Source organism: Chiloscyllium punctatum, chromosome 7 (assembly GCF_047496795.1).
Source record: "Chiloscyllium punctatum isolate Juve2018m chromosome 7, sChiPun1.3, whole genome shotgun sequence".
In the NCBI taxonomy this organism is placed as follows: Eukaryota; Metazoa; Chordata; class Chondrichthyes; order Orectolobiformes; family Hemiscylliidae; genus Chiloscyllium; species Chiloscyllium punctatum.
In genome coordinates this window covers 134,259,663-134,287,605 of record NC_092745.1, presented here as the reverse complement: position 1 = coordinate 134,287,605, position 27,943 = coordinate 134,259,663, and the positions used below count along the sequence as shown (strand labels likewise).

Here is a 27,943-nt window from a genome sequence, read left to right as displayed (position 1 = left end):
TAACCTGCAATCTTCTTCCTGACCTCTCCGCCCCCACCCCACTCCAGCCTATCACCCTCACCTTGACCTCCCTCCACCTATCGCATTCCCAACGCCCCTCCCCCAAGTCCCTCCTCCCTACCTTTTATCTTAGCCTGCTGGACACACTTTCCTCATTCCTGAAGAAGGGCTGATGCCCGAAACGTCAATTCTCCTCTTCTTTGGATGCTGCCTGACTTGCTGCGCTTTTCCAGCAACACATTTTCAGCTGCTTTCAGCCTAAGTCTGTATATTGTCCAGATCTTGTTGCATTTGAACTGCTTCAGTATGAGTCGTCATGAATGGTGCTGAACATTGTGCAACCATCGGCAAATATCCCCTTTTCTGGCCTTATGATGGAACAAAGGCCATTGGTGAAGCAGCTAAAGATGGTTGAGCTTAGGGCACTATCTTGAAGAACTCCTGCAGAACTGCCCAGAGTTAAAATGACTGACCTCCAACAGAGACAACCATTTTCTCAGTGCCGTGTGTGACTCCAATCAGTGGAGAGTTTGCCCACTGTTACCCTCTGCCAGTTTTGCTTGTGCTCCTTGATGCCACACTTGGTCAACTGCAGCCATGATATCAAGGGCTGTCACTCTCACCTCACCTCTGGAATTCAGCTCTTTTGTCCATGTTTGAACAAAGGAGAAAGTGGGGACTGCAGATGCTGGAGAGTCAGAGTTGAAAAGTGTGGCACTGGAAAAGCACAGCAGGTCACGTAGCATCCGAGGAACATTAATCAGGAAAGCCTGTTTTAACAAAGGCTGGAATGAGGTGAGGAACTAAGTGGCCATGATGAAACCCAAACAGGACGTCACAGAGCAATGCTGAACAGATGGATTTTAGATGTATTTTGTGGTGTTTCCCAGTTTTTATTCAGGGGTATATCTCAGTGTGAAATATGGTTTTTCCCAGCATATTTTGCTGTGTTTCCCATCTTATACTTATGAGTATTTTCCATTGTATATTTAGAAATTTGTCAATATATATTCTGATGTAAACTGAGGTTTTATCCAGCGCATGTGAAGAATATTTCTCAGCATATATTTAGAAGTACATAGAATAATACATCGATGATGTCACTTCCGCCCCCATCATGGGCACGTCCGCCCCTCAGGAGTCCTCATGCACCACACGTGACATCACTTCCGCTCCCAACATCATTGCTGACGTCACACGCTCAGTGACTTCCACCCCCCCCCCCCCACCAATGTTCGCCACCACTTCTGCCCCCACCAACACCACTCACCTGCATACTGCTGACACGTCCCCTACAGATCCAACTGTCACCATCCCCGCCCCCCAGAACCCTGAGGAGAACATCACCCCTGCTCATGACTCCACCACTATTTCTCCTACCACCACACCCACTCCAGTTACAGGCTCCGCCCCACTCCCAGCTCCAGCCCTACCCCAGGGCCTAGCTCCCTGCCCTGCTGAGTTTTCACCATCCCCCCAGACCTCCCCCTTACTGAGGACAAACAATCAGTCCTCAGCAAAGGCCTTACCTTTATCCCCCTCCGTCCACGCATCAATGAATTTAACATGCATCGTGATGTTGAACATTTCTTCCACCGCCTCCACCTCCGAGCTTACTTTTACAAACAGGATTCCTGCCCACCTTCCGAGGACCGCTTCACTCACCTCCAACATGCTCCATCCACCTGGACACCCCGCGCTGGCCTATTACCCGGCCTCGACCTCTTTATTTCCAACTACCGCCGAGACATTAACTGCCTCAACCTGTCCAGCCCCCTCCCCCACTCCAACTTCTCACCCTCACAACGCGCAGCCCTCCACTCCTTCTGCTCCAATCCCAACCTCACCATCAAGCCAGCGGATAAAGGGGGTGCAGTGGTAGTCTGGCGCACTGACCTCTACACTGCCAAAGCCAGACAGCAACTCGAAGACACCTCTTCATACTGCCCCCTCGACCATGACCCCACCCCCCCATCACCAAACCATCATCTCCCAGACCATACAGATCCTCATCACCTCAGGAGCTCTCCCATCCACAGCTTCCAACCTTGTAGTCTGGGAACCCCACATTGCCTGATTCTACCTCCTTCCCAAGATCCACAAGCCTGACCACCCCGGCCAACCCATTGTCTCAGCATACTCCTGCCCCACCGAACTCATCTCTACCTACCTCGACACAGTCCTATCCCCTAGTCCAGGAACTCCCCACATATGTTCGAGAGACCACCCATGCCCTCCACTTCCTCCAAGACTTCTGTTTCCCAGGCCCCAACACCTCATCTTCACCATGGACATCCAATCTCTCTTCACCTACATTCGCCATGACCAGGGCATCCAAGCCCTCCATATTTTCCTCTTCCGATGTCCCCAACAGTACCATTCCACTGACACTCTCATTTGTTTGGCTGAACTGGTCCTCATCCTTAACAATTTCACCTTCGAATCCTCTCACTTCCTCCAGACCAAAGGGGTCGCCATGGGCAGCTCTGTGGGACCCAGCTATGCCCGTCTCTTTGTCAGCTACGTAGAACAGTCCATCTTCCGTAGTTACACCAGCACCACTCCCCACCTCTTCCTCAGCTACATTGATGACTGGATCGGCACCACCTCGTGCTCCCGCGAGGAGGTTCAGCAGTTCACTAACTTCACAAACACATTCCATCCCGACCTTAAATTAGAAGCTGAAGGGCCTGTACTGTTGTATGTTCTACATTAACACTGGGGCAGTTAACGTCACCACTCCGACAACCCTGTTGTTTTTGCATCTTACCATAATTTGTGTATATATTTGTTCCCCAATGTCTCAGTGGCTGTTATGGGGGCCTACAATATAATCCCATTAGAGTGATTGCACTCATGTTATTTTTGAGCTCAACCTGTATTACTTCAGTTGAACAGTAAGGCAATATGGGCAGAGCTCAGAAATCGGAAGCATGTGATAACAATGTTGGGGCTGTACGACAGGCCTCCCAACAGCAAACGCAAGATAGAGGTACAAACATGTAGGGAGATCAGAGAAAGGCATAGGAGCAACAGGGTGGTGATAATAGGAGATTTTAATTTTCCCAACATTGACTGGAAATTCACTTAGTATTAGAGGATTGGATGGAGCAGAATTTGTAAGGAACATCAGGGGTTTTCTAGAGCAGTATGTAAAGGGAAGGAGCCATACTGGCCCTAATGTTGAAGAATGAGCCCGGCCAGGTGGTTGAAGTCAGAGTGGGGGATTACTTTGGGAATAGTAAACACAATTCCATAAGTTTTAGAATATTCATGGACAAAGACGAAAGTGGTCTTAAAGGAAGAGTGCTAAATTGGGGGAAGGCCTTCATCGGAGGAGGTTTTAAGTACAAGAGTTGGTAGGTCATGTTACAATGAGAGGTTGGAAAGAAAGCAGTTGAGGGGCAACCTGAATGAGGCCTACAAAATCATGACAGTTGTAGGCAGGGTAGATAGCAAGAAACATTTTCCCATAGTGAAATGAGGGTTACGAGTTCAAAGTGATAGGGGAAAAGTTTAGGGGACATATAAGTGGAAAGTTCTTTACGCAGATGGTGGTGGATGCCTGGAATGCATTGCCAAAGGAGGTGGTAAGGGTGGGAATGATAGCGTCATTTAAGATATATCTAGACAGATACATGAATGGACAGGGAGCAAAGGGATACAGATCCTTAGAAAATTGACGATAGATTTAGATAGAGGATATGGATCATAGATCATAGATCATAGAACATAGAACAATACAACACAGAACAGGCCCTTCGGCCCACGATGTTGTGCCGAACATTTGTCCTAGCTTAAGCATCTATCCATGTACCTATCCAATTGCCGCTTAAAGGTCACCAATGATTCTGACTCTGCCACTGCTACAGGCAGCGCATTCCATGCCCCCACCACTCTCTGGGTAAAGAACCTACCCCTGACATCCTCCCTGTTCCTTCCACCCTTCACCTTAAATTTATGTACCCTTGTAACACTCTGTTGTACCCGGGGAAAAAGTTTCTGACTGTCTACTCTATCTATTCCTCTGATCATCTTATAAACCTCTATCAAGTCACCCCTCATCCTTCGCCGTTCCAATGAGAAAAGGCCGAGAACTCTCAACCTATCCTCGTACGACCTATTCTCCATTCCAGGCAACATCCTGGTAAATCTTCTCTGCACCCTCTCCAAAGCTTCCACATCTTTCCTAAAGTGAGGCGACCAGAACTGCACACAGTACTCCAAATGTGGCCTAACCAAGGTCCTGTACAGCTGCAACATCACTTCACGACTCTTGAATTCAATCCCTTTGCTAATGAACGCTAATACACCATAGACCTTCTTACAAGCTCTATCCACTTGAGTGGCAACTTTCAAAGATCTATGAACATAGACCCCAAGATCCCTCTGCTCCTCCACCTTACTAAGCACCCTACAATTAACCCTGTATTCTGCATTCTTATTTGTCCTATAAAATGGACAACCTCACACTTGACAGGGTTGAATTCCATCTGCCACTCCTCAGCCCAGCTCTGCATCATATCCAAGTCCCTTTGGAGCCGACAACAGCCCTCCTCAATATCCACAACTCCAACATTCTTCGTATCGTCTGCAAATTTACTGACCCATCCTTCCACTCCCTCTTTCATGTCATTAATAAAAATTACAAACAGCAGAGGACCCAGAACTGATCCCTGCAGAACTCCACTTGTAACTGGGCTCCAGGCTGAATATTTACCATCTACCACCACTCTCTGACTTCGACCGGTTAGCCAGTTTTCTATCCAACTGGCCAAATTTCCCTCTATCCCATGTCTCCTGACTTTCCGCATAAGCCTACCATGGGGAACTTTATCAAATGCCTTACTAAAATCCATGTACACTACATCCACTGCTCTACCCTCATCCACATGCTTGGTCACCTCCTCAAAGAATTCAATAAGACTTGTAAGGCAAGACTTATTTCTCACAAATCCGTGCTGGCTGTCCCTAATCAAGCAGTGTCTTTCCAGATACTCATAAATCCTATCCCTCAGTACCCTTTCCATTATTTTGCCTACCACCGAAGTAAGACTAAGTGGCCTGTAATTCCCGGGGTTATCCCTATTCCCTTTTTTGAACAGGAGCACAACATTCGCCACTCTCCAGTCCCCTGGTACCACCCCCGTTGACAGTGAAGACGAAAAGATCATTGCCAACGGCTCTGCAATTTCCTCTCTTGCTTCACACATAATCCTAGGATATATCCCTTCAGGCCCAGGGGACTTGTCTATCCTCAAGTTTTTCAAAATGCCCAGCACAGCTTCCTTCCCAACAAGTATCTCTTCTAGCTTACCAGTCCGTTTCACACTCTCCTCTTCAACAATACAGTCCCTCTCATTTGTAAATACTGAAGAAAAGTACTCATTCAAGTCCTCTCCTATCTCTTCCGACTCAATACACAGTCTCCCACTACTGTCCTTGATTGGACCTACCCTCGTTCTCGTCATTCTCATGTTTCTCACATACACATAAAATGCCTTGAGGTTATTCTTGATCCTACCCGCCAAAGATTTTTCATGCCCTCTCTTAGCTCTCCTAATCCCTTTCTTCAGGTCCCTTCTGGCTATCCTGTATCCCTCCAATGCTCTGTCTGAACCTTGTTTCCTCAAACTTATGTAAGCCTCCTTCTTCCTCTTTACAAGACATTCAACCTCCCTCATCAACCAAGGTTCCCTCACACGACCATCTCTTTCCTACCTGACAGGTACATACACATCAAGGACACGTCGTATCTGTTCCTTGAAAAAGTTCCACATTTCCACGATATCCTTCCCTGACAGCCTATACTCCCAACTTATGCTCCTCAGATCCTGTCTTGCAGCATCGTATTTACCCTTCCCCCAATTGTAAAACCTACTCTGTTGCACGCACCTCTCTCTCTCCATAACCAAGGTGAAAGTCACCGAATTATGGTCACCATCACCAAAATGTTCACCCACAAACAAGCCCATCACTTGTCCCGGTTCATTACCAAGTACCAAATCCAAAACGGCCTCCCCTCTGGTTGGACAATCTACATACTGAGTAAGAAAAGCTTCCTGGACACACTGCACAAACACCGCCCCATCCAATCTACTTGATCTAAAGAGCTTCCAATCAATATTTGGGAAGTTGAATTCTCCCATGACTACTACCTTGTGGCTTCTGCACCTTTCCAAAATCTGTTAGCCAATCTGTTTCTCCACATCTCTGCTGCTATTGGGGGGCCTATAGTAAACACCCAACAAGGTGACTGCTCCTTTCCTATTTCTGACTTCAGCCCATACTACCTCCAAAGGCAGATCCCCCTCAAACTGCATTTCTTCAGCCGTTATATCATTTCTAATTAGCAACGCCACCTCCCCCCCCCCGCCTCCTTTTTTACCACCCTCCCTAATCTTACTGAAACATCTGTAACCAGGAACCTCCAACAACCATTCTTGTCCCTCTTCTATCCACGTTTCTGTGATGGCCACAACATGGTAGTCCCAGGTACCGATCCTTAAGTTCACCCATCTTATTTCTGATACTCCTTGCGTTGAAGTCTACACACTTGAACCCATCTCTGTGTCTGCAAGTATTCCCTGTCAGTGCTACCTTCTCCACTGCCTCCCTACATTCTTGGACATCCTGACAAACAGCTAGCCTACCTGCTGGACTACAAGTCCGGATCCCATCCCCCTGCCAAAGGATCGGCACAGGGTTGGAGGGACGAAGGTCCTATTCCTGTGCTTTAATGTTTGTTGTTTATTCTTTGGATGAGACCGCCAGTAAAAGCGGCAACGTGGCACAGTGGTTAGCACTGCTGCCTCACAGCGCCAGAGACCTGGGTTCAATTCCTGCCTCAGGCAACTGTCTGCGTGGAGTTTGCACATTCTCCCAGTGTCTGCGTGGGTTTCCTCCAGGTGCTCCAGTTTCCTCCCACAGTCCAAAAATGTGCAGGTTAGATGAATTGGCCATGCTAAATTGCCCGTAGTGTTAGGTGAAGGGGTAAATATAGAGGAATGGGTCTGGGTGGGTTGCTCTTCGGAGAGTCGGTGTGGACTTGTTGGACCGAAGGGCCTGTTTCCACACTGTAAGTAATCTAAATATCCCTTTACTCCAGTACATCCTCTGAGTGCAGCTGCACCATTCTCCCCTGATCAATATAATTTCTTCATCCCTTTCACCTCCCTCTCTGCCTCATTTAAAACATCAAAACCCTGGAACGTTGAGCAGCCAGTTCTGCCCCTCTCTCAACCAGGTCTCTGTAATGGCCATAACGTCATATTCCCCATGTACTGTTGCAGGCTCTAAGCTCATCTGCCTTACCCATAATATTCCTTGTGTTGAAATAAACACACTTCAGCCATGCAACCTGACTGTGTTCATTAACCTGTCCTGCCACTAGTTTAACCCCTCCTGAGTAGCACGAATGATCTTCCCTGTATAGACTTTTGTTCCCTTCCAATTTAGGTGCAACACCACATCCCCCCCTCTCTCCCCCCCACACTTCCCCACCCCACTCTACCCACCCATTGCTCCCCACCTCCTCCCCCCCCCCACCCCAGACTTTATTCCTTCATTGCACAACCACCTGATGAAGCAGCAGTATTTCGAAAGCTAGTGCTTCTAAATAAACCTTTTGAACTACAACCTGGTGATGTGTGATTTTTTAAGATAGACACATGGCAATATAATGCTTTGCTATAACAGAAACCTGGCAAAATTTGCAACTCAATATCTCTGGATATAGAATTTTCAGGCGGGATAGAGACATTGACCATAAAAGGGGAGGTAGCAGTATTGGTTAAAGCATCAATTATAGTTGTCAGAAGAGAAGATATGGAGTTGTTTGTCAGTTCGCCAAGCCGGTTGATTTTTTTTGCAAATGTTTCATTCCCCCTTCTGAGTGATATCTTCAGCGCTGTGTAGCCTCCGAATGAAGCGAACTGACCAACAACTTCAACCACAACCTGAGCTACAGATCTTCACAAAAACCCTAAAGGGAAGATATTCTAAATGTGTTAACAAATGAGGCTTTATGGGTTGATCTTAGGAATAAAAACAGGGTAATCACACTACTAGGGAGTATACGATATAGATGTACTACAGCTTGCTATGGCAACTGCTCTGCCCAAGACTGCTAGAAATTGTGAATGCAGCCTATTATATCACGAAAACCAGCCTTCCTGCTGTATATCTCTATGACTCAGTCTAAACTTCCAGCTGCCTTTGGAAAGCAGCCAACATAATTAATGACTCCTCTCACCCCAGCTATATCTTTTCTAACCTCTTCCATTGGGCAGAAGATACCAGCTTGAAAATACAAAGTAACGTATTCAAGAACAGCTTCTTTCCCACTGTTATCAGACTTATGAATGGACTGCTTTCTCTGCATCTTTTCTGAAGCTGTAACACTATATTCTGCACTCTGTTCTATTATCCTGATGTACTTACATCAGGTATGACGTAAATTTTGCAAAATTGAAAAAAGATTTGACAGATGTGAGCTGTACATGACTGCTAATGGATAAAATCAGTGGCAAACCAGTCGGAGGCACTAAAAGATGGGCACAAAGAAGACATGTCCCGTTCAAAAATAAGAATGGCACTGCCAAATCTAGACTCCCATGGTTGTCTCGAAAAATGCAGGGCAAGTTTAAATGAGAAAAAGGAAGCCATTCTAAGGAAGGGTCACTGGACCTAAACGATGAACTCTGATTTCTCTCCAAGAATGCTACTAGAACTGCTGAGCTTCTCCAGCAATTTCTTTTTCTGTTTCTAATTTCCAGCATCTACAGTTCTTTCGGTTTTCAAAATAAAGCTAAAGATCATCGCAAAAAACTCAACACTGCTGATAGCCTAGCGGAGTACAGACAGTGCTTAAATATGTGTTGCTGGAAAAGCGCAGCAGGTCGGGCAGCATCAAAGGAGCAGGAGAATCGACGTTTCAGGCATAAGCCCTTCTTCAGGAAGAAGAAGGGCTTATGCCCGAAACGTCGATTCTCCTGCTCCTTTGATGCTTCCTGACCTGCTCCGCTTTTCCTGCAACACATTTTTAAGCTCTCATCTCCAGCATCTGCAGTGCCCACTTTCTCCTCCGGAGTACAGACAGTGCAAGGAACAAGTCAAAAAAGAAATAAGGAAATCAAAGAAAGGGCATGAAAAAATATTAGCAAGCAAGACAAAGAAAACACAATGATATTTTGCCAGTATATAAAAAGCAAAAGGATAGTGAAGGAAAAAGTGAGACCTATCAGAGATGGAGAACTTATGTCAAGATGCAGAGGATATATGAAGTAGTTTAAATGAATTGTGTCTCCGTATTCGCAAAGGAAAGGGATTATGTGGCTATGGTAATCAAGAGTACCAGTATTGGACAAAATAATCATAATGAGAAAGGAAGCATTGGAGGAGTTAGAATCCTTTAAAGTGGTTAAATCGCCAGGGCTGGATGGATTGTTCTCTCAGATGTTGAAAGAAGTCAGGGAACAAATAGCAGATGCTCTGAGGATTATTTTCCAATCATCACTAGACACAGGTGAGGTACCAGAGGACTGAAGAATGCAAATGTGATTCCAATATTCGAAAATGGTACAAAAGAAATGTCAAATAATTTTAGTCTTACTTCAGTGGTGGGTTAGTTGTTAGGATCAATTCCAATAGATCAGACAAATTGTCACTGAGAAAGCATGGACTGGTCAACAACAGTTAGCATGGCTTTGTTATGGGAAAGTCATGCTTTACAAACTTGACTGTGTTCTTTGAGGAAGTGAGGAGGAGGAGGACCGACAAAGGTACTGCAATGGATTTTGGTAAGGCATTTAACAAGGTCTCACGTGACAGACTGGTCAAAAAAGTAAATATGCATGGTATATAGGGCAAAGTGTCAAATTTAGTCTAGGTTTGGCTTAGTAACAGCATCTGCAGTCCTCACTCTCTTAGTAACAGAGAAGAATGGTTGATGGAGGGCCTTGTGAATGGAATGTTATTGCAAATGGTGGTCCACAGGGCTCAATGTTGGAACCCCTGCTGTTTGTTTGATGCATTAATGATTTGGATTTGAACATGGGGTGGGAACACAACTGGCAAATTTGTAGACAACACAAAAATTGGCCATGTCGTGGATAGTGTTGAGGATAGCTGTAAACTCCAAAATGATAATATGTAGCTTGGTGGTGTGCACAGCAAATTGGCAGAAGTTCAATTCTGATAATGTGAGGTGATGCATATAGGGAGTAAAAGGGAACATACTATAAACAGGAATATACCAAGAGGGGCAGAGATCCTGGTGTGTAAGTGCCCAGGTCCCTTAAGTTAGCAGTACAGATAGATAAAGTTGTAAAGAAGGCATATTGAATGTTCCCCTTCATTAGCAGAAGTACAGAATACAGAAGTAGGGAAAAATGATGAAACTGTACAAGACACTGGTGAGGCCACAACTAGTATATTGTGCACCGTTCTGTCGCCACATTACAGAAGGGACACAGTTACTGTGGAAAGCATGCAGAGAAAATTTACTGGAACTGTAGCTACAAAGGGGAGGGGGGGGGGGGAGAAGCAGGGCTGTTTTCCTTGGAATAGAGAAGGCCAAAGGGTAACATGGTCGAGTTATATAAAATTTTGAGGGGTAGAGATAGAATAGATAGAAGGAACCAGTTTCTCTTGGCAGTGAGTTCAAAGATCAGGAGTAATCGATTCAAGCGAAGTGACATAAGAATTAGAGAGGTCCTAAGGAAAAACATTTTTTAGCAGAGGGTGGTGGGTGTTTGGACTTTGCTGCCCGAGGTGATGTGGTGGAGGCAGAAACCAGAAACTTTTTCAAAAAGGATCTGCATTTAAAGAGCTGTAAAAGCTGCAGGGCTATGGGCCGTACGGAGGAAGATGGGCTTAGGAAGGGCATCTCGGTGTCTTTGGGACGGCATGGACGATATGGGCTGAATGGCCACCTTGTGTGCTGTATCATACCTACGGTTCTATGAGTATTTCTCGGTGTACACTTCGATATACATTGTTGGTGTTTCCCGGTGTATTTATTCACAACGTATTGGTGTACGCTATGGGATTCCCGGTGATATCCATAGTTAAGGTGTATTGTTACACTCCGTGGTGTTTCCCAGCGTACATTTATATTTATATTTATATTTACCGTATATTGTCGGTCTGTGTAGTTGTTGCTGCTGTTACTGGTCCTGAACCCAAAACAGCGCGCACGCGCTCTAACCCCCGAGGACTTTCCGATGACGATCCGTATACATCAGACGCCGGTGAACGTCATTGCGTCCCGACGGAAGCCTGGAAGGTAAAGAGAGGCACCATTGTTGTGAACAGAAAACAAGTCGAAACGTTAGCTTGCTGTCTGTCCGTGGGTGCTGCCTGACCCATTGCAATCTCTAGTATCGTCGGAATTTTTCTGAGGCTTAATGGACGCGAAACGATACCTTTGATTTCTACCCACATATGATACAAGACCTACTCAGCTTCTCTGTCAATTTCTTATTTTTTTGTTTCAGGATTTTACTGATTGTTTTAATAGTCTTTGTGAGGGGGGTCTCAATGAATGGGTTATTAGTGTCTTTGCTCTCACACTGTCATACTTGAAGGACAATCAGACTACTCCAACAAACAAACAAACCAACTTCAACTCTCTCTCCATTTCCTGAAGGACATGTAAATCCTGGGCCTCCTCCACCACCAAATCCAAGCTACCTGCCAACTGGAGGAAGAATGCCTCACCATCCAGCTCAGAACCCTACAACCACAGAGCATTAACATTGACTTCACCAGTTTCCAAACCTCCCCACCCCCACCTCATCCCAGATCCAACCCTCCAACTCAGCACCATCTTGAACTGTCCTACCTGTCCATCTTCCTTCCCACCTATCTGCTGCTTCAACCTCCCCACTGACCTATCACAATTAGCACACCCCCCCCCCTCAATCTGCATCCACCTATTGCCTTCCCACTTCCTTACCCCCACCCACACCTTCCCATTTATCTCTCAGCCCCCTCCCCACTCTACATTTCCTGATGAAATGCTTATGTCGGAAACGTTGACTCTCCTGCTCCTTGGATGCTGCCTGACCTGATGTGTTTTTTCCAGCATCACACTTTTTGACTCTGACTCTTCAGCATTTGCAATCCACACTTTCTCCTAATTACCACACTATGAAAGCAGCTAACAAGTATAAAGGATCCCATGCCTACAACCAACAGGATCAACATTATATACAAAATACTATGTAAAGACTGCCAAAAGCACTACATAGGGCAAACAGGAAGGAAATTAGCCACCAGGGTACACAGACACCAACTAACCACAAAGAGACATGACAACCTATCATTTGTATCCATGCACACAGACAATGCAAGACACCAATTCAACTGGGACAACTGGGAATTATGGCATGATTCGGCTGAATTTAGAATACTGTGTACAGTTCTGGGCGCCACATTACCAAAAGGATGTGGATGCTTTGGAGAGGGTGCAGGGAAGGTTTATGAGGATGTTGCCTGGTATGGAAGGTGCTAGCTATGAAGAGAGGTTGAGTAGGTTAGGTTTATTTTCACTAGAAAAAAGGAGATGGGGGGGGGGTCTGATTGAGGTTTACAAAATAATGAAGGGTGTAGAGAGGGTGATAGAGACAAGCTTTTTCCCCAGGGTGAAGGATTCAATAATGAGAGGTAATTCTTTTAAGGTGAGAGGTGGAACGTTTAAGGGGGATGCACGCGGCAAGTACTTCATACAGGGTGGTGGGCGTTTGGAACGCGCTGCCAACAGAGGTGGTAGAGGCAGGCACAATAGATGCATGAGTCGGTGGGAAGCAGGGGGATACAGATGCTTAGACAGTTTAGACAGTACATTTGGATTGGCTCAGGCTTGGAGGGCCAAAGGGCCTGTTCCTGGGCTGTAAATTTTCTTTGTTCGTATTCTTTGTTCAACCCATAACTCCAGTAAAAAACATGTAGAGTAGGACCCCATATACCAACCACAAAGAAACACAACCAGCCACAAAACCGGAAATGACACCACCAAGCCCAGCAGACCAAGTCACATAAACAGCAAGAAGAATAGAAAACAATGTTCTACCGGAGACACACTGATGATGTTACCTACAGTGGTGACGAAACATCTAAGATCAAACTTACCAGCTCAGCGAGCAAGTCAACAACGTGAGCGACAAATCTTCTCGAATATTCAGGAAATCCTTGCTGCAGCATATGAGATAGACAACATTGGCCGAGACATGAGTATCTGCTGTGTATGTGGTGGTTGGTGTTACAACGTGTGATGGTAGTATCCGTGTCAATGATCTGACACATCTTGCAGAGGGTCATCACTCTTGGGAATTCATAGAGATTAGTCTCTTGAATTCCTGTGTATCAACCTCAGGAATTGAGAGATCACCCTCAGGAATTTGATTTATTTATTTATTGTCACATGTTCCTAAGTTCAATGAAAAACTTTGTTTACAAATAGTACAGGCAGACCATAGTAAGCAAGAACATACAGATGACAGGGTAAAAATAAAACTTAGAGGCACACGTTATGTCACACAGAGCATGCACTAACTAGATCAACATTAGCAAGATCAGCATTATCTGAATGTGGAGATGATGGATTGTGATCGTGTCATGCGATTTTCAGCATTACTTGAAGTTAGAGCTATTTGAATTGAGAAATCATGCTCAGAATTTCTTGTACAGTATATTATCCTCAAGAGTTGACAGAGATAACCCTTGGGAATTCGCTCTGATTGACTAATAGACAGGTCGAGGCGAAAATGAGGACTGCAGATGCTGCAGATCAGAATCAAGATTCACCATTTGGATACAAAACTGGCTGAAAGGTAGAAGACAGAAGGTGGTGGTGGAGGGTTGTTTTTCAGACTGGAGGCCTGTGACCAGTGGAGTGCCACAAGGATTGGTGCTGGGTCCACTACTTGTCATCATTTATACAAATGATATGGATGTGAGCATAAGAGGGAGAATTAGTAACTTTGCTGTTAACACCAAAATTGGAGGTGTGGTGAATAGTGAAGAAGGTTACCTTGGAGTAAAACGGGATCTTGATCAGATGGGCCAATGGGCTGAGAAGTGGCAGGTACAGTTTAATTGAGATAAATGCGAGGTGCTGCATTTTGGGAAAGCAAATCTTAGCAGGACTTATACACTTAATATAAGGCCCTAGGGAGTGTTGCTGAACAAAGAGACCTTGGTGTGCAGGTTCATAGCTCCTTGAAAGTGGAGTTGCAGGAAGGTAGAATAGTGAAGAAGGTGTTTGGTATGCTTTCCATTACTGGTCAGAGTACTGAGTACGGGAGTTGGGAGGTCATGTTGCAACTGTACAGGATATTGATTAGGCCACTGTTGGAAGATTGTGTTCAATGCTGGTCTTCTTCTTATTGGAAAGATATTGTGAAACTTGAAAAGGTTCAGAAAAGATTTACAAGGATTTGCCAGGTTTGGAGGATTTGAGCTATTGGGAGAGGCTGAACAGGCTGGGGCTGTTTTCCCTGCAGCATCAGAGGCTGAGGGGTGACCTTACAGAGGTTAAAAATATCAAGAGGGGCATGGATAGGATAAATTTGACAAATTATTTTCCCTGGTATGGGGGAAGTCCAGATCTAGAGGGCATTGGTTTTGGGTGAGAGGGGAATGATATAAAAGAGACCGAAGAGGCAACCTTTCAGTCAGAGGGTGGTACATGTATGGAATGAGCTGCCAAAGGAAGTGGTGGAGGCTAGAACAATTGCAACATTTAAAAGGTATCTGGATGGGTATATGAATAGGAAGGGTTTGGAGGAATATGGGCCAGGTGCTGGCAGGTGGACTAGATTGGGTTGGGATATCTGGTTGGGATGAATGAGTTGGATGCTGTCTGACCTGCTGTGCTTTTCCAACAGCACTCTAATCTTTGACAAACGGTCAGTTCAGCGCAGCAGGTCAGGCAGCATCCAAGGAGAAGGAGAATCGACGTTTCGGGCATAAGCCCTTCTCCTTGGATGCTGCCTGACCTGCCGCGCTTTTCCAGCAACACATTTTCCAGCTCTGATCCCCAGTATCTGCAGTCCTCACTTTCTCCAAACGGCCAGTTAGACTCGAAACGTCAGCTCTCCTTACGATGCTGCCAGACCTGATGAGATTTTCTAGCATTTTCTCTTTTGGTTTCAGATTCCAGCATCCGCAGTAATTTGCTTTTATGCACTCTAATTTTAACAGACGGGTCTGCCATTGAAAATACTGAAACTGGGATGGTATTGGGTCTTGTTCAGAGGACGGGTCACTGAACCTGAAACGTTAACTCTATTTCTCTGCACAGATGCTGCCAGAGCTGCTGAGTTTTTCTAGCAATTTCTGTTTTTGTCAAAGGAATAAGAGCCCGTCACTGGGGCGGGGTTTAATGCCTGTTGAGGGAGAGAGTTGGGGTCTGACCTGTCGCCGATGGACGGTGATTGATTGGTTTGGGCTGTCATTCAGTGACGGTGGTTGATTAGTATGGCCTGTCTCAGATCACGGTGAGGGGTGGAGTCTGGGTTATAATTGCCCCGCCCACCGTCTCCTATTGGAGCGAATTGAAGGGACGGTGCGTCAAGACAGCCCTCCCCGAACAGTGGTTGCCATAGTAACCGGCAAATCAACAAGAACGATAAAGAGCGAGAAGATGGTGGGAAAGCTTATCCTTATAGTGAAGGGCTTTGGGTGCGGAATGGGCAGACCCCTATCTGACTCAGGATCACGGAGCCCCGTTGTCATGGTGTCGGGTGTTAACGGCGCCTTCTCTGGTGGCCCTCCAGTCTCTGTACCTCAGGGGATGGACATTCCCCCCATTCCTTTGGTCTGAGGAATGTAGGGCCAGACAGGCAGTAACTTAGGCGAGAATCTCTGGAGTAGAGAAGAATGAAAGGCATCAAAATGGGTTTGTGAAAGGGTGTTGACTAGTCGGCACTGAGAATTTGTTTCCCTCTGCCAGGAGAATCTGGAACATGGGGCACAGTCTCAGGATGATTTACGGTAAAGAAATCCCTTCACTCCGAGGATTGTGAACTCCCTATCTCAGAATGCTGTGGTCAAATGGTGGAGTGGACTGAAATGACCAAATAATGTACTCCACCTCATGTCAAGAAATATGTTCTTGAATGGTTCCCACACTATGTATAGTTGTGCTACACATAAGTAAAGCATGCATTTCAGACTATGAAAGTCACAAATGTGTTCATTTGCAGCCAGGCCAGAACTAAGGCCCATTAGTATTAAGGCGGTCACTCAAAATCCAAGAGGGAGTTCACAAATTTTATTTTTGTTATGACTCATTCAATTTGATTTCCTTACTTGACAAAGGAGGGACAACAGAGGAGGTTCACTAGATTGATTCCAGAGATGGGAGGTTGGTCTTATGAAGAGAGATTGAGCAGTTTTGAGCTATGCTTGCTAGAGTTTAGAAGAATGAGTGGAGATCTAATTGAACTATGCAGGATGTGAAACAGAATTGACTAAGTAGATTTAGAGAAGATGCTTGCTCATGTGGGACAATCTAATAATCAGATTTAGAATAGAGGTGATTCTGTAGAATTCACTACCTCGGAAAGCAATGGATACTGGGACTTGAGTAAATTTAGGAGGAGATATATATTTTATTAGTGATGAGCTGAGGGATTATAGAGTGCAAGTAAGAAAGAAAAGTTGAGGCTGAGATGAGCTCAGCCATGATTTTATCAAATGATGGAGGAGGTTCGAAGGGCTGAATTGCTGTTGTTGCTTCTAGTTCTTATGTTCATGGGATGTGACTATCATTGGTAAGACCGAAATTTACTGCCTATTCCTAACTGCCCTTGAGAAATGGGGAGATTGTGGAATTTGCTACCACAGGCAATATTTGTGGTGAATACTATTAACACGTTTAAGGGAAAGATGGATGAACATAAGAGAGAAAGGATTTACTGATGATGTGTGATAAAGAGGAATGGGAAGAGTGGAGCATGATGTCTGGATATCATAATTTATGTGAAGCATAATCTTTGGCATAAAACTGTATCATGTGATTGTGAGAAAGTTGCTATTGATTTCTCCTGCTGTCTTTCAGTCAGCATGTGCTCGAACTTGTGGTCCTGAGATTGAGGGCACTTCCTCAACAAGCCTCAGCCATTCACGTCGATATCGGACCAAGGCCTCAAACTCTCAGATTGATGAGACTCTATTTGGGAACCATCGTCAGGTAATTTAAATTAAGAAGTGTAGTGTAAGTAGTACTATGACTATGCCTTGCATACAGATTCAACAAGATCCTGCCCTACGTTGTCCTCTTCCTGGAGGAGGTAATATCATAAAAAATAGCATAGGAATAGGTCATTCTGCTATGCCAGTTCAGTAGGACTAAGGTTGATCTGAATGTGACCTGAAATCTGCTTTCCTGACAACCTTTCAGAATCATTGATTTTATTGCAAATCAAAAATTGAACTCAACTGTGAGAAGAAATTCTTCCTAAAAGCCATCTCAAATGAGAAACACCTTATTCTGAAGATATGACTCAAGTTCCAGAATACTCCCACAAGAGGATACATCCTTTCAGCATTAATTATCAAACCTCATTAGAATCTTTAATGTTTCAATAAGGTAATCTCTTATTCTTCTGAACATGACCTAGTAATGGGCCCGAGATGCTTAAGGTTTCCTCATTAAACAATGCTTTCATTGCCAAGAATCAGTCTAGAATTAAGAAGACCAAAACTGTACAGGGTGCTCCCGGTGTGCACTGGACTGTTGTTGCAGGACTTCCTACTTTTATAGGTAAAAACAAGGACTGCAGATGCTGGAAATCAGAGTCTAGATTAGAGTGATGCTGGAAAACCACAGCAGGTCAGGTAGCATTCAAGGAACAGGAAAATCAACATTTCGGGCAAAAGCCCTTCATCAGGAATAGAGGCAGGGTGTCTGCTTCCTACTTTTATACTCAGTGGCATTGTAGTACTGACCTCTACACCGCTGAAGCCAAACGCCAACTCGAGGACACCTCTTCCTACTGCTCCCTTGACCATGACCCCACCCCCTATCACCAAACCATCATCTCCCAGACCATACAGAACCTCATCACCTCAGGAGATCTCCCACACACAGCTTCCAACCTCATAGTCCGGGAACCCCGCACTGCCCGGTTCTACCTCCTTCCCGGTTCTACCTCCTTCCCAAGATCCACAAGCCTGAACACCCTGGCCGACCCATTGTCTCAGCATCCTCCTGCCCCACTGAACTCATCTCTACCTACCTTGACACTGTCCTATCCCCCCTAGTCCAGGAACTCCCCACATACGTTCGAGACACCACCCACGCCCTCCACCTCCTCCAAGATTTCCATTTCCCCGGCCCCCAACGCCTTCTCTTCACCATGGATATCCAATCCCTCTACACCTCCATTCGCCATGACCAGGGCCTCCAAGCCCTCCGTTTTTTCCTCTCCAGACATCCCCAACAGTACCCTTCCACTGACACTCTCATTCGTTTGGCCGAACTGGTCCTCACCCTTAACAATTTCTCCTTTGAATCCTCCCACTTCCTCCAGACCAAAGGCGTAGCCATGGGCACACGTATGGGCCCCAGCTATGCCTGTCTCTTTGTTGGCTATGTAGAACAGTTGATCTTCCATAATTACACCGGCACCACTCCCCACCTCTTCCTCCGCTACATTGATGACTGCATTGGCGCCACCTCGTGCTCCCGCGAGGAGGTTGAGCAATTCATCAACTTCACCAACATATTCCACCCTGACCTTAAATTTACCTGGACTATCTCTGACACCTCGCTCCCCTTCCTGGACCTCTCCATCTCCATTAGTGACGACCGACTTGACACTGACATTTTTTACAAACCCACCGACTCCCATAGCTACCTGGATTACACCTCTTCCCACCCTATCTCTTGTAAAAATGCCATCCCGTATTCCCAATTTCTCCGCCTCCGCCGTATCTGCTCCCAGGAGGACCAGTTCCACCATAGGACACACCAGATGGCCTCCTTCTTTAGAGACCGCATTTTCCCTTCACACGTGGTTAAAGATGCCCTCCAACGCATCTCGTCCACATCCCGCACCTCCGCCCTCAGACCCCACCCCTCCAAGTAACAAGGACAGAACGCCCCTGGTGCTCACCTTCCACCCTACAAACCTTCGCATCAATCAAATCATCCACCGACATTTCCGCCACCTCCAAAAAGACCCCACCACCAGGGATATATTTCCCTCCCCACCCCTTTCCGCATTCCGCAAAGACCGTTCCCTCCGTGACTACCTGGTCAGGTCCACACCCCCCTACGACCCACCCTCCCATTCTGGCACTTTCCCCTGCCACCGCAGGAACTGTAAAACCTGTGCCCACACCTCCTCCCTCACCTCTATCCAAGGCCCTAAAGGAGCCTTCCACATCCATCAAAGTTTCACCTGCACATCCACCAATATCATTTATTGTATCCGTTGCTCCTGATGTGGTCTCCTTTACATTGGGGAGACTGGGCGCCTCCTAGCAGAGCGCTTTAGGGAACATCTCCGAGACACCCGCACCAATCAACCAAACCGCCCCGTGGCCCAACATTTCAACTCCCCCTCCCACTCTGCCGAGGACATGGAGGTCCTGGGCCTCCTTCACCGCCGCTCCCTCACCACCAGGCCTGGAGGAAGAATGCCTCATCTTCCGCCTCAGAACACTTCAACCCCAGGGCATCAATGTGGACTTCAGCAGCTTCCTCATTTCCCCTTCCCCTACCTCATCCTAGTTTCAAACTTCCAGCTCAGTAACTGTCTCCTTGACTTGTCCGGACTTGTCCTACCTGCCTATCTTCTTCTCCACCTATCCACTCCACCCTCTCCTCCTTGACCTATCACCTTCATCTCCTCCCCCACTCACCCATTGTACTCTATGCTACTCTCTCCCCACCCCCACCCTCCTCTATCTTATCTCTCCACGCTTCAGGCTCACTGCCTTTATTCCTGATGAAGGGCTTTTGCCCGAAACGTTGATTTCGCTGCTCGTTGGATGCTGCCTGAACTGCTGTGCTCTTCCAGCACCACTAATCCGGCATTGTAGTAAAGTCCAACATTCCATTTGCCTTCCTAATTACTTGCTGTACCAACAAGATAAGTTTACGTTTCATGTATAGAGAGACAAATTCCTGTCCTACTGTCTCTCTCAATTTGCATTATATCCTACTTTTCTACTCTTGTGTCAGCTTTAGCTCAGTTGGTACCATTATTGTCTCTTAATCACAAATTCTTGCCAGGGTATGAGCACGGTCTGGCTTTCATTGTTCGCAGGTAAAGGGACAGCTGGAAAATGGGAAGCCTTCAGAAATAAGATAATGAGAATCCAGAGAAAGTATATTATGGTTAGGGTGAAAGGAAAGGCTGGTAGGTATAGGGAATACTGGATGACTAAAGAAATTGACGGTTTGGTTAAGAAAAAGAAGGAATCTACACTTGCTTTTGTAGGTGGTTGTAAAAGATTCCGTGGCACTAATTAGAAGAAGAGCAGGGGAGATATTCCTGGTTTCCTTTCTAATATTGATCCCTCAGTCACGATCACAATACAAATATACAGCAGTCATGAAAAGCATGATATTGAGACTTTTTTTTCCTTTCAACCGAAACAGACATCCTCCCATTTTTCCACATGATACTCCATTTGCCAAAATTGGCTTCTCCGTTAATTGATCAACATTGCTGATTCTTCATATTTTATCACTAATTTGACTTCCTATCTTTGTACAGTTAGTAAGTTTGGATACACTGCACTTGGCCCCTTCATCCAAGTCAAAAATATAGATTGTTAGTAACAAAGAATGGTACAGCAGAGGAACAGGCTGTTCAGCTCACTAAGCATGCGCTGAAACATACCTTTCTAAACTAAAATCTTTTTGTCTCTACATGATCTGTATCTCTCTGATCCTTGCCTGTTCATGTATCTGTCTGGATCATCTTAAATGTTAGCAAGTTTTGAAATGATTTGTAGTTCAGATTGAGGTTCTGGATGTAGGTTTGTTCGGTGAGCTGGAAGGTTCATCTTCAGACGTTTTGTCACCATCCTAGGTAACATTTTCAGTGAGACATGCACAAGAATTCCTAGAAGCATAGCATTCCAACCGGAACTTTATCAACAAACACATTTTGTTGGACCCCATTTACCACCCCTGAGGAAAATAACAGGAAATGACATCACCATATGGAATGACATCACCACAGGAAATTACATCACCAACCCAAGAAAACCCAAACATATAAATAGAAAGCAGGAAACACCAGCGATGCTTTGTCTGGAGGCTCACTGAAAATGTTACCTAATATGGTGACGCAATGTCTGAAAATGAACCTTCCAGCTCAGCAAGCAAACCCCAAAAGCAAGTGTGGATTCGGTTTAACACTGCATCTGAAAGGCAACATTTTAAATGTTGCTATTGTATCTGCTTCTACCACCTCCTCTGGAAGTGCATTCCAGGCACCTACCACCACTGTGCAAAAGAAAAATGCCTCTCATATCTCTTTTAAACTTTCCCCTTTTGTCTTGAACCTGTGTCCCTGAGTAATTAAAAAAGACTCTGACTATCCATTCTATCCATGATTGTCAATTTTGTAAACTTCTATCTGTTTGTCATGGCTTTCGATGTTCAATTACAAACCAACCAAGCTTGTCCAGTCTCTGCCCATAGCTAATGCACTCCAAACCAGGCAAAACCTTGATAAACCTTTATTTTATTCTCTCTAAACCCTCCACATCCTTCTGCTGGCATTGTGACCAAAACGGACACAATATTCCAAATGTGGTCAAATGAAAGTTCTATATAGCTGCAACATGCCAATTTTTATACTCCATGCTCTGACTGATGAAGGCAAGCATACCATACACACTCTTGACTACCTTATCCACTTGGGTTGCCGCTTTCAGGGGACTGTGGACTTGTACAGCTAGATCCTCCTATATATTAAAGCTCCTAAGGGTTCTGCCATATACTGCACACTTCCCTCCTGCATTAGACCTTCCAAAATGCATGATCTCTCATTTGTCCAGATTAAATTCCGTCTGTCATTTCTCTGCCTACTTGTATCCTGCTGTATCCTCTAGCAATCCTCCTCACTATCCACAGCTCCACCAATCATTGTGTTGCCCACATTTATTAATCAGACCACCTACATTTTCTTCCAAATCATTTATAGATATTACAAACATTAGCCCAGCACAGATCCCTGCAGAACACCATTAGTCACAGATCTGGGTGGTTGCTTTATCCGAAACACTACTCAGATGGTGTCTCCCACCCGTTCTCCTCCTCTAACCAAAAAAAGGTTCTGAGTCCAAATTGGTAAGTTGATTGGTCTTTTTTTTTTTAGTTTTTCAGTAGTCTTGTTGGGAATTTCGAATAATGGGAATGGAGGTTAGGGCAGTTGAATGTTCCTCCTGCAGAATGTAGGAGGTAAGGGTCACTAGTAGTACCCCTACTGACTGCATCTGTGGGAAGTGCACCCAACTCCAGCTCCTTGAAAATCACATTAGGGAACTGGAGCTAGGGTTGGAGGAACTTTGGATCATTCGGGAGGTGGAGGGGTTTACTGAGAGGAGTTACAGGGAATTAGTCACACCTCAAGTAAAAGAAGAAGATGGATGGGTTACCATCAGGGGATGGAAGAGGAACCGGCAGACAGTGCAGGGATCCCCTGTGGCCGTTTCCCCTCAACAACAAGTATACCATTTTGGATATTGTTGGAGGGGGAATGACTTACCTGAGGTAAGCAATGGGCACAGGTCTCTGGCACAGAGTCTGTCCCTGTTGCTCAGAAGGGAAGGGGAAGAGGAGAGGAGCATTAGTCATGGGGACTGCATGGTTAGGGGGATACATAGGAGGTTCTGTGGGAACGAGAAAGACACACGGTAGGTGTGTTGCCTCCAAGGTGCCAGGGTGCTTGATGTCTCTGATTGTGTTTTCTGGATCTTTAAGGAGGAGGGGGAGCAGCCCAACCTCGTGTTCCACATAGGCACCAATGACATAGGTAGGAAGAGAACTAGGGATTTAAAGCAGAAATTCAGAGAGCTAGGGTGGAAGCTGAGAGTTAGAACAAGCAGAGTTGTTATCTCTGGTTTGTTGCTCTTTCCATGTGCTAGTGAAGCAAGGAATAGGGAGAGAGAGGAGTTGAACACGTGGCTACAGGGATAGTGCAGGAGAGAGGGTTTTGGATTCCTGGATAATTGGGGCTGTTTCTAGGGTAGGTGGGACCTCTACAAACAGGATGGCCTTAACCTGAACCAGAAGGGTACCAATATCCTGGGGGGGAGTTTGCTAATGCTCTTCGGGTGGCTTTAAACTAATTCAGCAGGGGGATAGGAAATTAAATTGTAGTTCGAGTATACAGGAGGTTGAGAGTAGTGAAGTCAGAACTAAGATTTCAAGATCGCAAGAAGGCACTGGCAGTACAAGAATTGGTTTGAAGAGTGTCTACTTCCACGTCAGGAGAATTTGGAATAAGGTGGATGAACTTGCAGTATGGGTTGGCAATTACGATACAATTAGGCAAGATTTAGGATGCATAGGGTGAGGCAGGATACTGCAGGGGGTGGGCACAATTGAAATATGGAGCTTATTCAAGGGCGAGCTACTGTGGATCCCTGATAAGTATGTACCTGTCGGGCAGGGAAGAAGTGTCGAGCGCGGGAGCCATGGTTTACTAAGGAAGTTGAACCTGTCTTCAAGAGGAAGGAGAAGGCTTATGTTCGGATGAGATGTGATGGCCCACTTAAAGTGCTCAAGAGTTACATGTTAACCGGGAAAGACCTAAGGATAGAGCTAAGAAGAGCCAGGAGGGGACATGAGAAGTCATTGGCAGATAGGATCAAGGAAAATCCTAAGGCTTTCTATAGCTCAATCAGGAATAAAAGAATGACTAGAGTAAGTTTAGGGCCAATCAAGCATAGTAGTGGAAACTTGTGCATGGAGTCAGATGAGATGGGGGAAGCACTAAATGAATACTTTTCGTCAGTATTCACATTAGAAAAAGACAATGTGGTCGAGGAGAATACTGAGATACAGGCTATTAGATTCGATGGGATTAAAGTGCATAAGGAGGAAGTGTTAGCTATTCTGGAAAGCATAAAAATAGAAAAGTCCCCTGAGCGGGATGGGATTTATCCTAGGATTCTCTGGGAAGCCAAGGAGGAGATTGTTGAGCCTTTGGCTATGATCTTTGTCGTCATTGTCCACAGGAATAGTGCCAGAAGACTGGAGCATAGTAAATATTGTTCCCTTGCTCAAGAAGGGGAGTAGAGACAACCCTGGAAGTTATAGACCAGTGAGCCTTAGCGGGTTTTGAGAAGATTTGTAGGTAGCGTTGAGGTTCTGGATATAGGTTTGCTCTCTGAGCTGGAAGATTCATTTTCAGATGTTTCGTCACCCTACTAGATAACATCTTCAGTGGGCCTCCAGGTGAAGCACTGCTGATGATTCCTGCTTTCTATTTATATGTTTGGGTTTGTTTTGGTTGGTGATGTCATTTCCTGTGATTATGTCATTTCCTATTCTTTTTCTCAGCGGGTGGTAGATGGAGTCTAACTCGATGTGTTTGTTGGAATGCCATGCTTGTAGGAATTCTCATGCTTGTCTCTGTTTGGCTTGTCCTAGGATTGATGTGTGGTTCCAGTCAAAGTGGTGTCCTTCCTTATCTGTATGTGGCTAGTTGATGTTCATGTATCCTGGTGGCTAGTTTTCTGTCCGTATGTCCAATGTAGTGTTTCTTACAGTTCTTGCATGGTATTTTGTAAATGATACTAGTTTTGCTTGTCTGTCTTGGGTCTTTCAAGTTCATTAGCAGCTGTTTTAGTGTGTTGGTAGGTTTGTGGATTACCGTGATGCCAAGGGGTCTGAGTTGTCTGGCAGTCATTTCCGAGATATCTTTGATGTAGGGGAGAGTGGCTAGGGTTTCTGGATGTGTTTTGTCTGCTTGTTTGGGTTTGTTGCTGAGAAACCCAGCAACACGTTAAAACAACAGCTAATGAACTTGAAAGACCCTGTACAGACAACAAACAAGACTAATGTCATTTACAAAATACCGTGCAAGAACTGTAACAAACACTACATTGGACATACAGACTAGACACCAGGATACATGAACATCAACTAGCCACAAAATGCCATGACTCTCTCTCACTTGTATCATTACATACAGATAAGTGTATTAGCTTTTATTGGTAGAGGGGTTGAGTTTTGGAGCCATGAGATCATGCTGCAGCTGTACAAAACGCTGATGCAGCCACATTTGGTATATTGCACAGTTCTGGTCACTGCATTATAGGAAAGATGTGGAAGCTTTGGAAAGGGTTTAGAGGATATTTACTAGGATGTTGCCTAGTATGGAGGGAAGATCTTACAAGGAAAGGCTGAGGGACTTGAGGCTGTTTTTGTTAGAGAGAAGAAGGTTGAGAGGCAACTTAATTGAGACAAATAAGATAATCAGAGGCATAGATAGGTTGAACAAGTGAGAGCCTTTTTCCTTGGATAGCAAAGGCTAGCACAAGTGGGCATAGCTTTAAATTGTGGGGTGATAGATGTAGGTCAGATGTCAGAGGTAGTTTCTTTACTCAGAGAGTGGTAGGGGCGTGGAACACACTTCCTGCAACAGTAGTAAACTCGCCAACTTTAAGGGCATTTAAATGGTCATTGAATAGGCACACAGACGAGAATGGAATAGAGTAGGTTAGATGGGCTTCAGATTGGTTCCACAGGTTGGCATAACATCCATGGCCGAAGGGCCTGCACTGCGCTGTAATGTTCTATGTTCTAAGTTCTAGCTCCAGTTAGAAGAACACATTTCCACTTTACTGTCTGTCTTCAATGATTGAGCCAGTTTTGGATTCCTCTTACCAGCTTACCACATATCCCATGTGACTTCACCTTTTTTATCAGCCTGCCATGAGGGACCTTGTCTAAAGGCCTTGTGAACAATATCTACTACCCTGCCCTCATCAATCATCTCTATCACTTTGAGGCATAGAATCATACTGTCATACAGCAAGGAAACAGACTCTTCAGTCCAACGTGCCCACACCAACCAGGCATCCTGATCTGACCGAGTTCCATTTGCCAGCATTTGGCCCATATCCCTCTAAACCCTTCCTATTCATATTCCCATCAAGATTTCTTTTAAATGTAGCTATTGTACCAACCTCCACCACTTCCTCTGACAGCTCGTACCAGACACACATCACCCTCTCCATGAAAAGTTACCCCTCAGGTCCTTTTTAAAATCTATCCTCTCTCATCTTAAAACTATGCCGTCTAGTTTTGGACTCCCCCTCCTCCCCTTCCCCCCACCCCCCATAAAAAGACCTCCTCCTATCCATGCCCCTTATGATTTTATGAACTTCTATAATGTCATCCCTCAACCTCCAATGCTCCAGGAAAAAGATGCCCCGCCTATTCAGCTTTCTTATAGCTCAAACCCTGCAGTCCTGGCAACATCCTTGTAAATCTTTCCTGCACCATCTCAAGTTTAACAACATTTCCTATAGAAAGGCTACCAGAATTGTATGCAGAACTTCAAGATTGGCCTCACCAATACAGTGCAACATGACATCCCAACTCTTATACTGAAGGTTATGACCAATGAAGGCAAGTGTACAAAACATTGCCTTCACCACCTTGTCTGTCTGGAAATCCACTTTTGAGAATCCCGCACATCTAGATCTCTTTGTTTGGCAACAATCCCTAGAGCCCTACCATTTAATGTCTGAGTCCTGCCCTTTGTTTGTCTTACCAAAATGCAACACCTCATATTTATCTAAATTAAACTGTATCTGCCATTCTTCGGCCCATTGGCCCATCTGATCAAAGTCCCATTATACTCTGAGATAGTCTTCTTTACTGTCCTCTACACCACCTATTTTGGTGTCATCTGCAAATCTATTAACCATCACTTCCTAAATTCACATCCAAATCATTTGTATAAATGACAAAAAGCACTGATCCTTGTGGTACAATGGTCACAGGCATCCAGTCCATAAAATGTCCCTCTATCACCATCCTCATGTCTCCTACCTTCAAACCAATTTTGTATCCAATTGGTTAGCACCTCCTGGATCCCATGTGATCTAACCTTACTAACCAGTCTACCATGCAGAATCTTGTTAAACACTTTATTGCAGTCCATATAGACAACGTCTACCACTCCTCAAAAACTCAATCAAGTTTGTGAGACGTAACCTCCCCCTCACAAGGACGTGCTATCTGTCACTAATAAGTATGTATTTTCCACTTGTGAGTAAATCTTGTCCCGAAGAATCTTCTCCAATAATTTCCCTACCACTGATGTAAGACTCATAGCCTTTAATTTCTTAGAATATCCCTGTTGCCCTTCTTAAAAAAAGGAACAACATTAGCTCTTATCCTCTGGAACCTCTCCAGTGATTAAAGAGTTACAAGGCCCCAGCAATTTCCTCCCTTGCTTTCCTCAGTACTCTGGGATATATCCTATCAGGTGCTGGGAACTTGTTTACCTTTATAATTTTCAAAACACCTAACAGGAAAGATATTGTTAAGCTAGAGAGGGTTTAGAAGAGATTTACCAGGATGTTGCCAGGTGTGGATGATTTGAGTTATAAAGAAAGACTTATTAGACTGGGACTTTTTTCACTGGAGTTTAAGAGTTTCAGAGATGATCTTAGAGAGATTTATAGAATCATGAGGGGTATAAATAGAATTAATGGTAGGCGTCTTTTCCCCAGGAAGGGGGATTTCAAGACTAAGGGGCATACCTTTAAGGTGGGAGGAGAAAGATTTAAAGGAGACATTTGGGGCATTTTTTTAACACAAAGGGTGGCTCACATGTGGAATGAACTTCCTGAGGAAGTGGTGGATGCAGGCATAGTTATAACCTTTAAAAGACATGTAGATGCATACATGAATAGGAAAGATTTAGAGGGCTAGGGGCCAGGATCA

The 27,943-nt window shown here is 45.1% G+C and overlaps 2 protein-coding genes across 3 annotated transcripts in view; one reads left to right on the top strand and one right to left on the bottom strand.

Moving 5' to 3' along the window:
- Window positions 1–11,257, bottom strand: part of henmt1 (HEN methyltransferase 1) — a 105,469-nt gene extending 94,212 nt beyond the window's left edge. For both annotated transcript variants that reach the window (XM_072574906.1, XM_072574907.1), the window contains exon 1: window positions 11,135–11,257. The gene's annotated coding sequence lies outside the window, so the exon portion shown is untranslated. The remainder of the gene's footprint in view (window positions 1–11,134) is intronic.
- Window positions 11,258–15,606: 4,349 nt separating this feature from the next.
- Window positions 15,607–27,943, top strand: part of cfap45 (cilia and flagella associated protein 45) — a 138,745-nt gene continuing 126,408 nt past the window's right edge. The window contains exons 1-2 of the mRNA XM_072574905.1: window positions 15,607–15,652; window positions 17,069–17,200. Of these exons, the coding sequence (XP_072431006.1) occupies window positions 15,650–15,652; window positions 17,069–17,200 (135 nt within the window). The 5' untranslated portion in view covers window positions 15,607–15,649. The remainder of the gene's footprint in view (window positions 15,653–17,068; window positions 17,201–27,943) is intronic.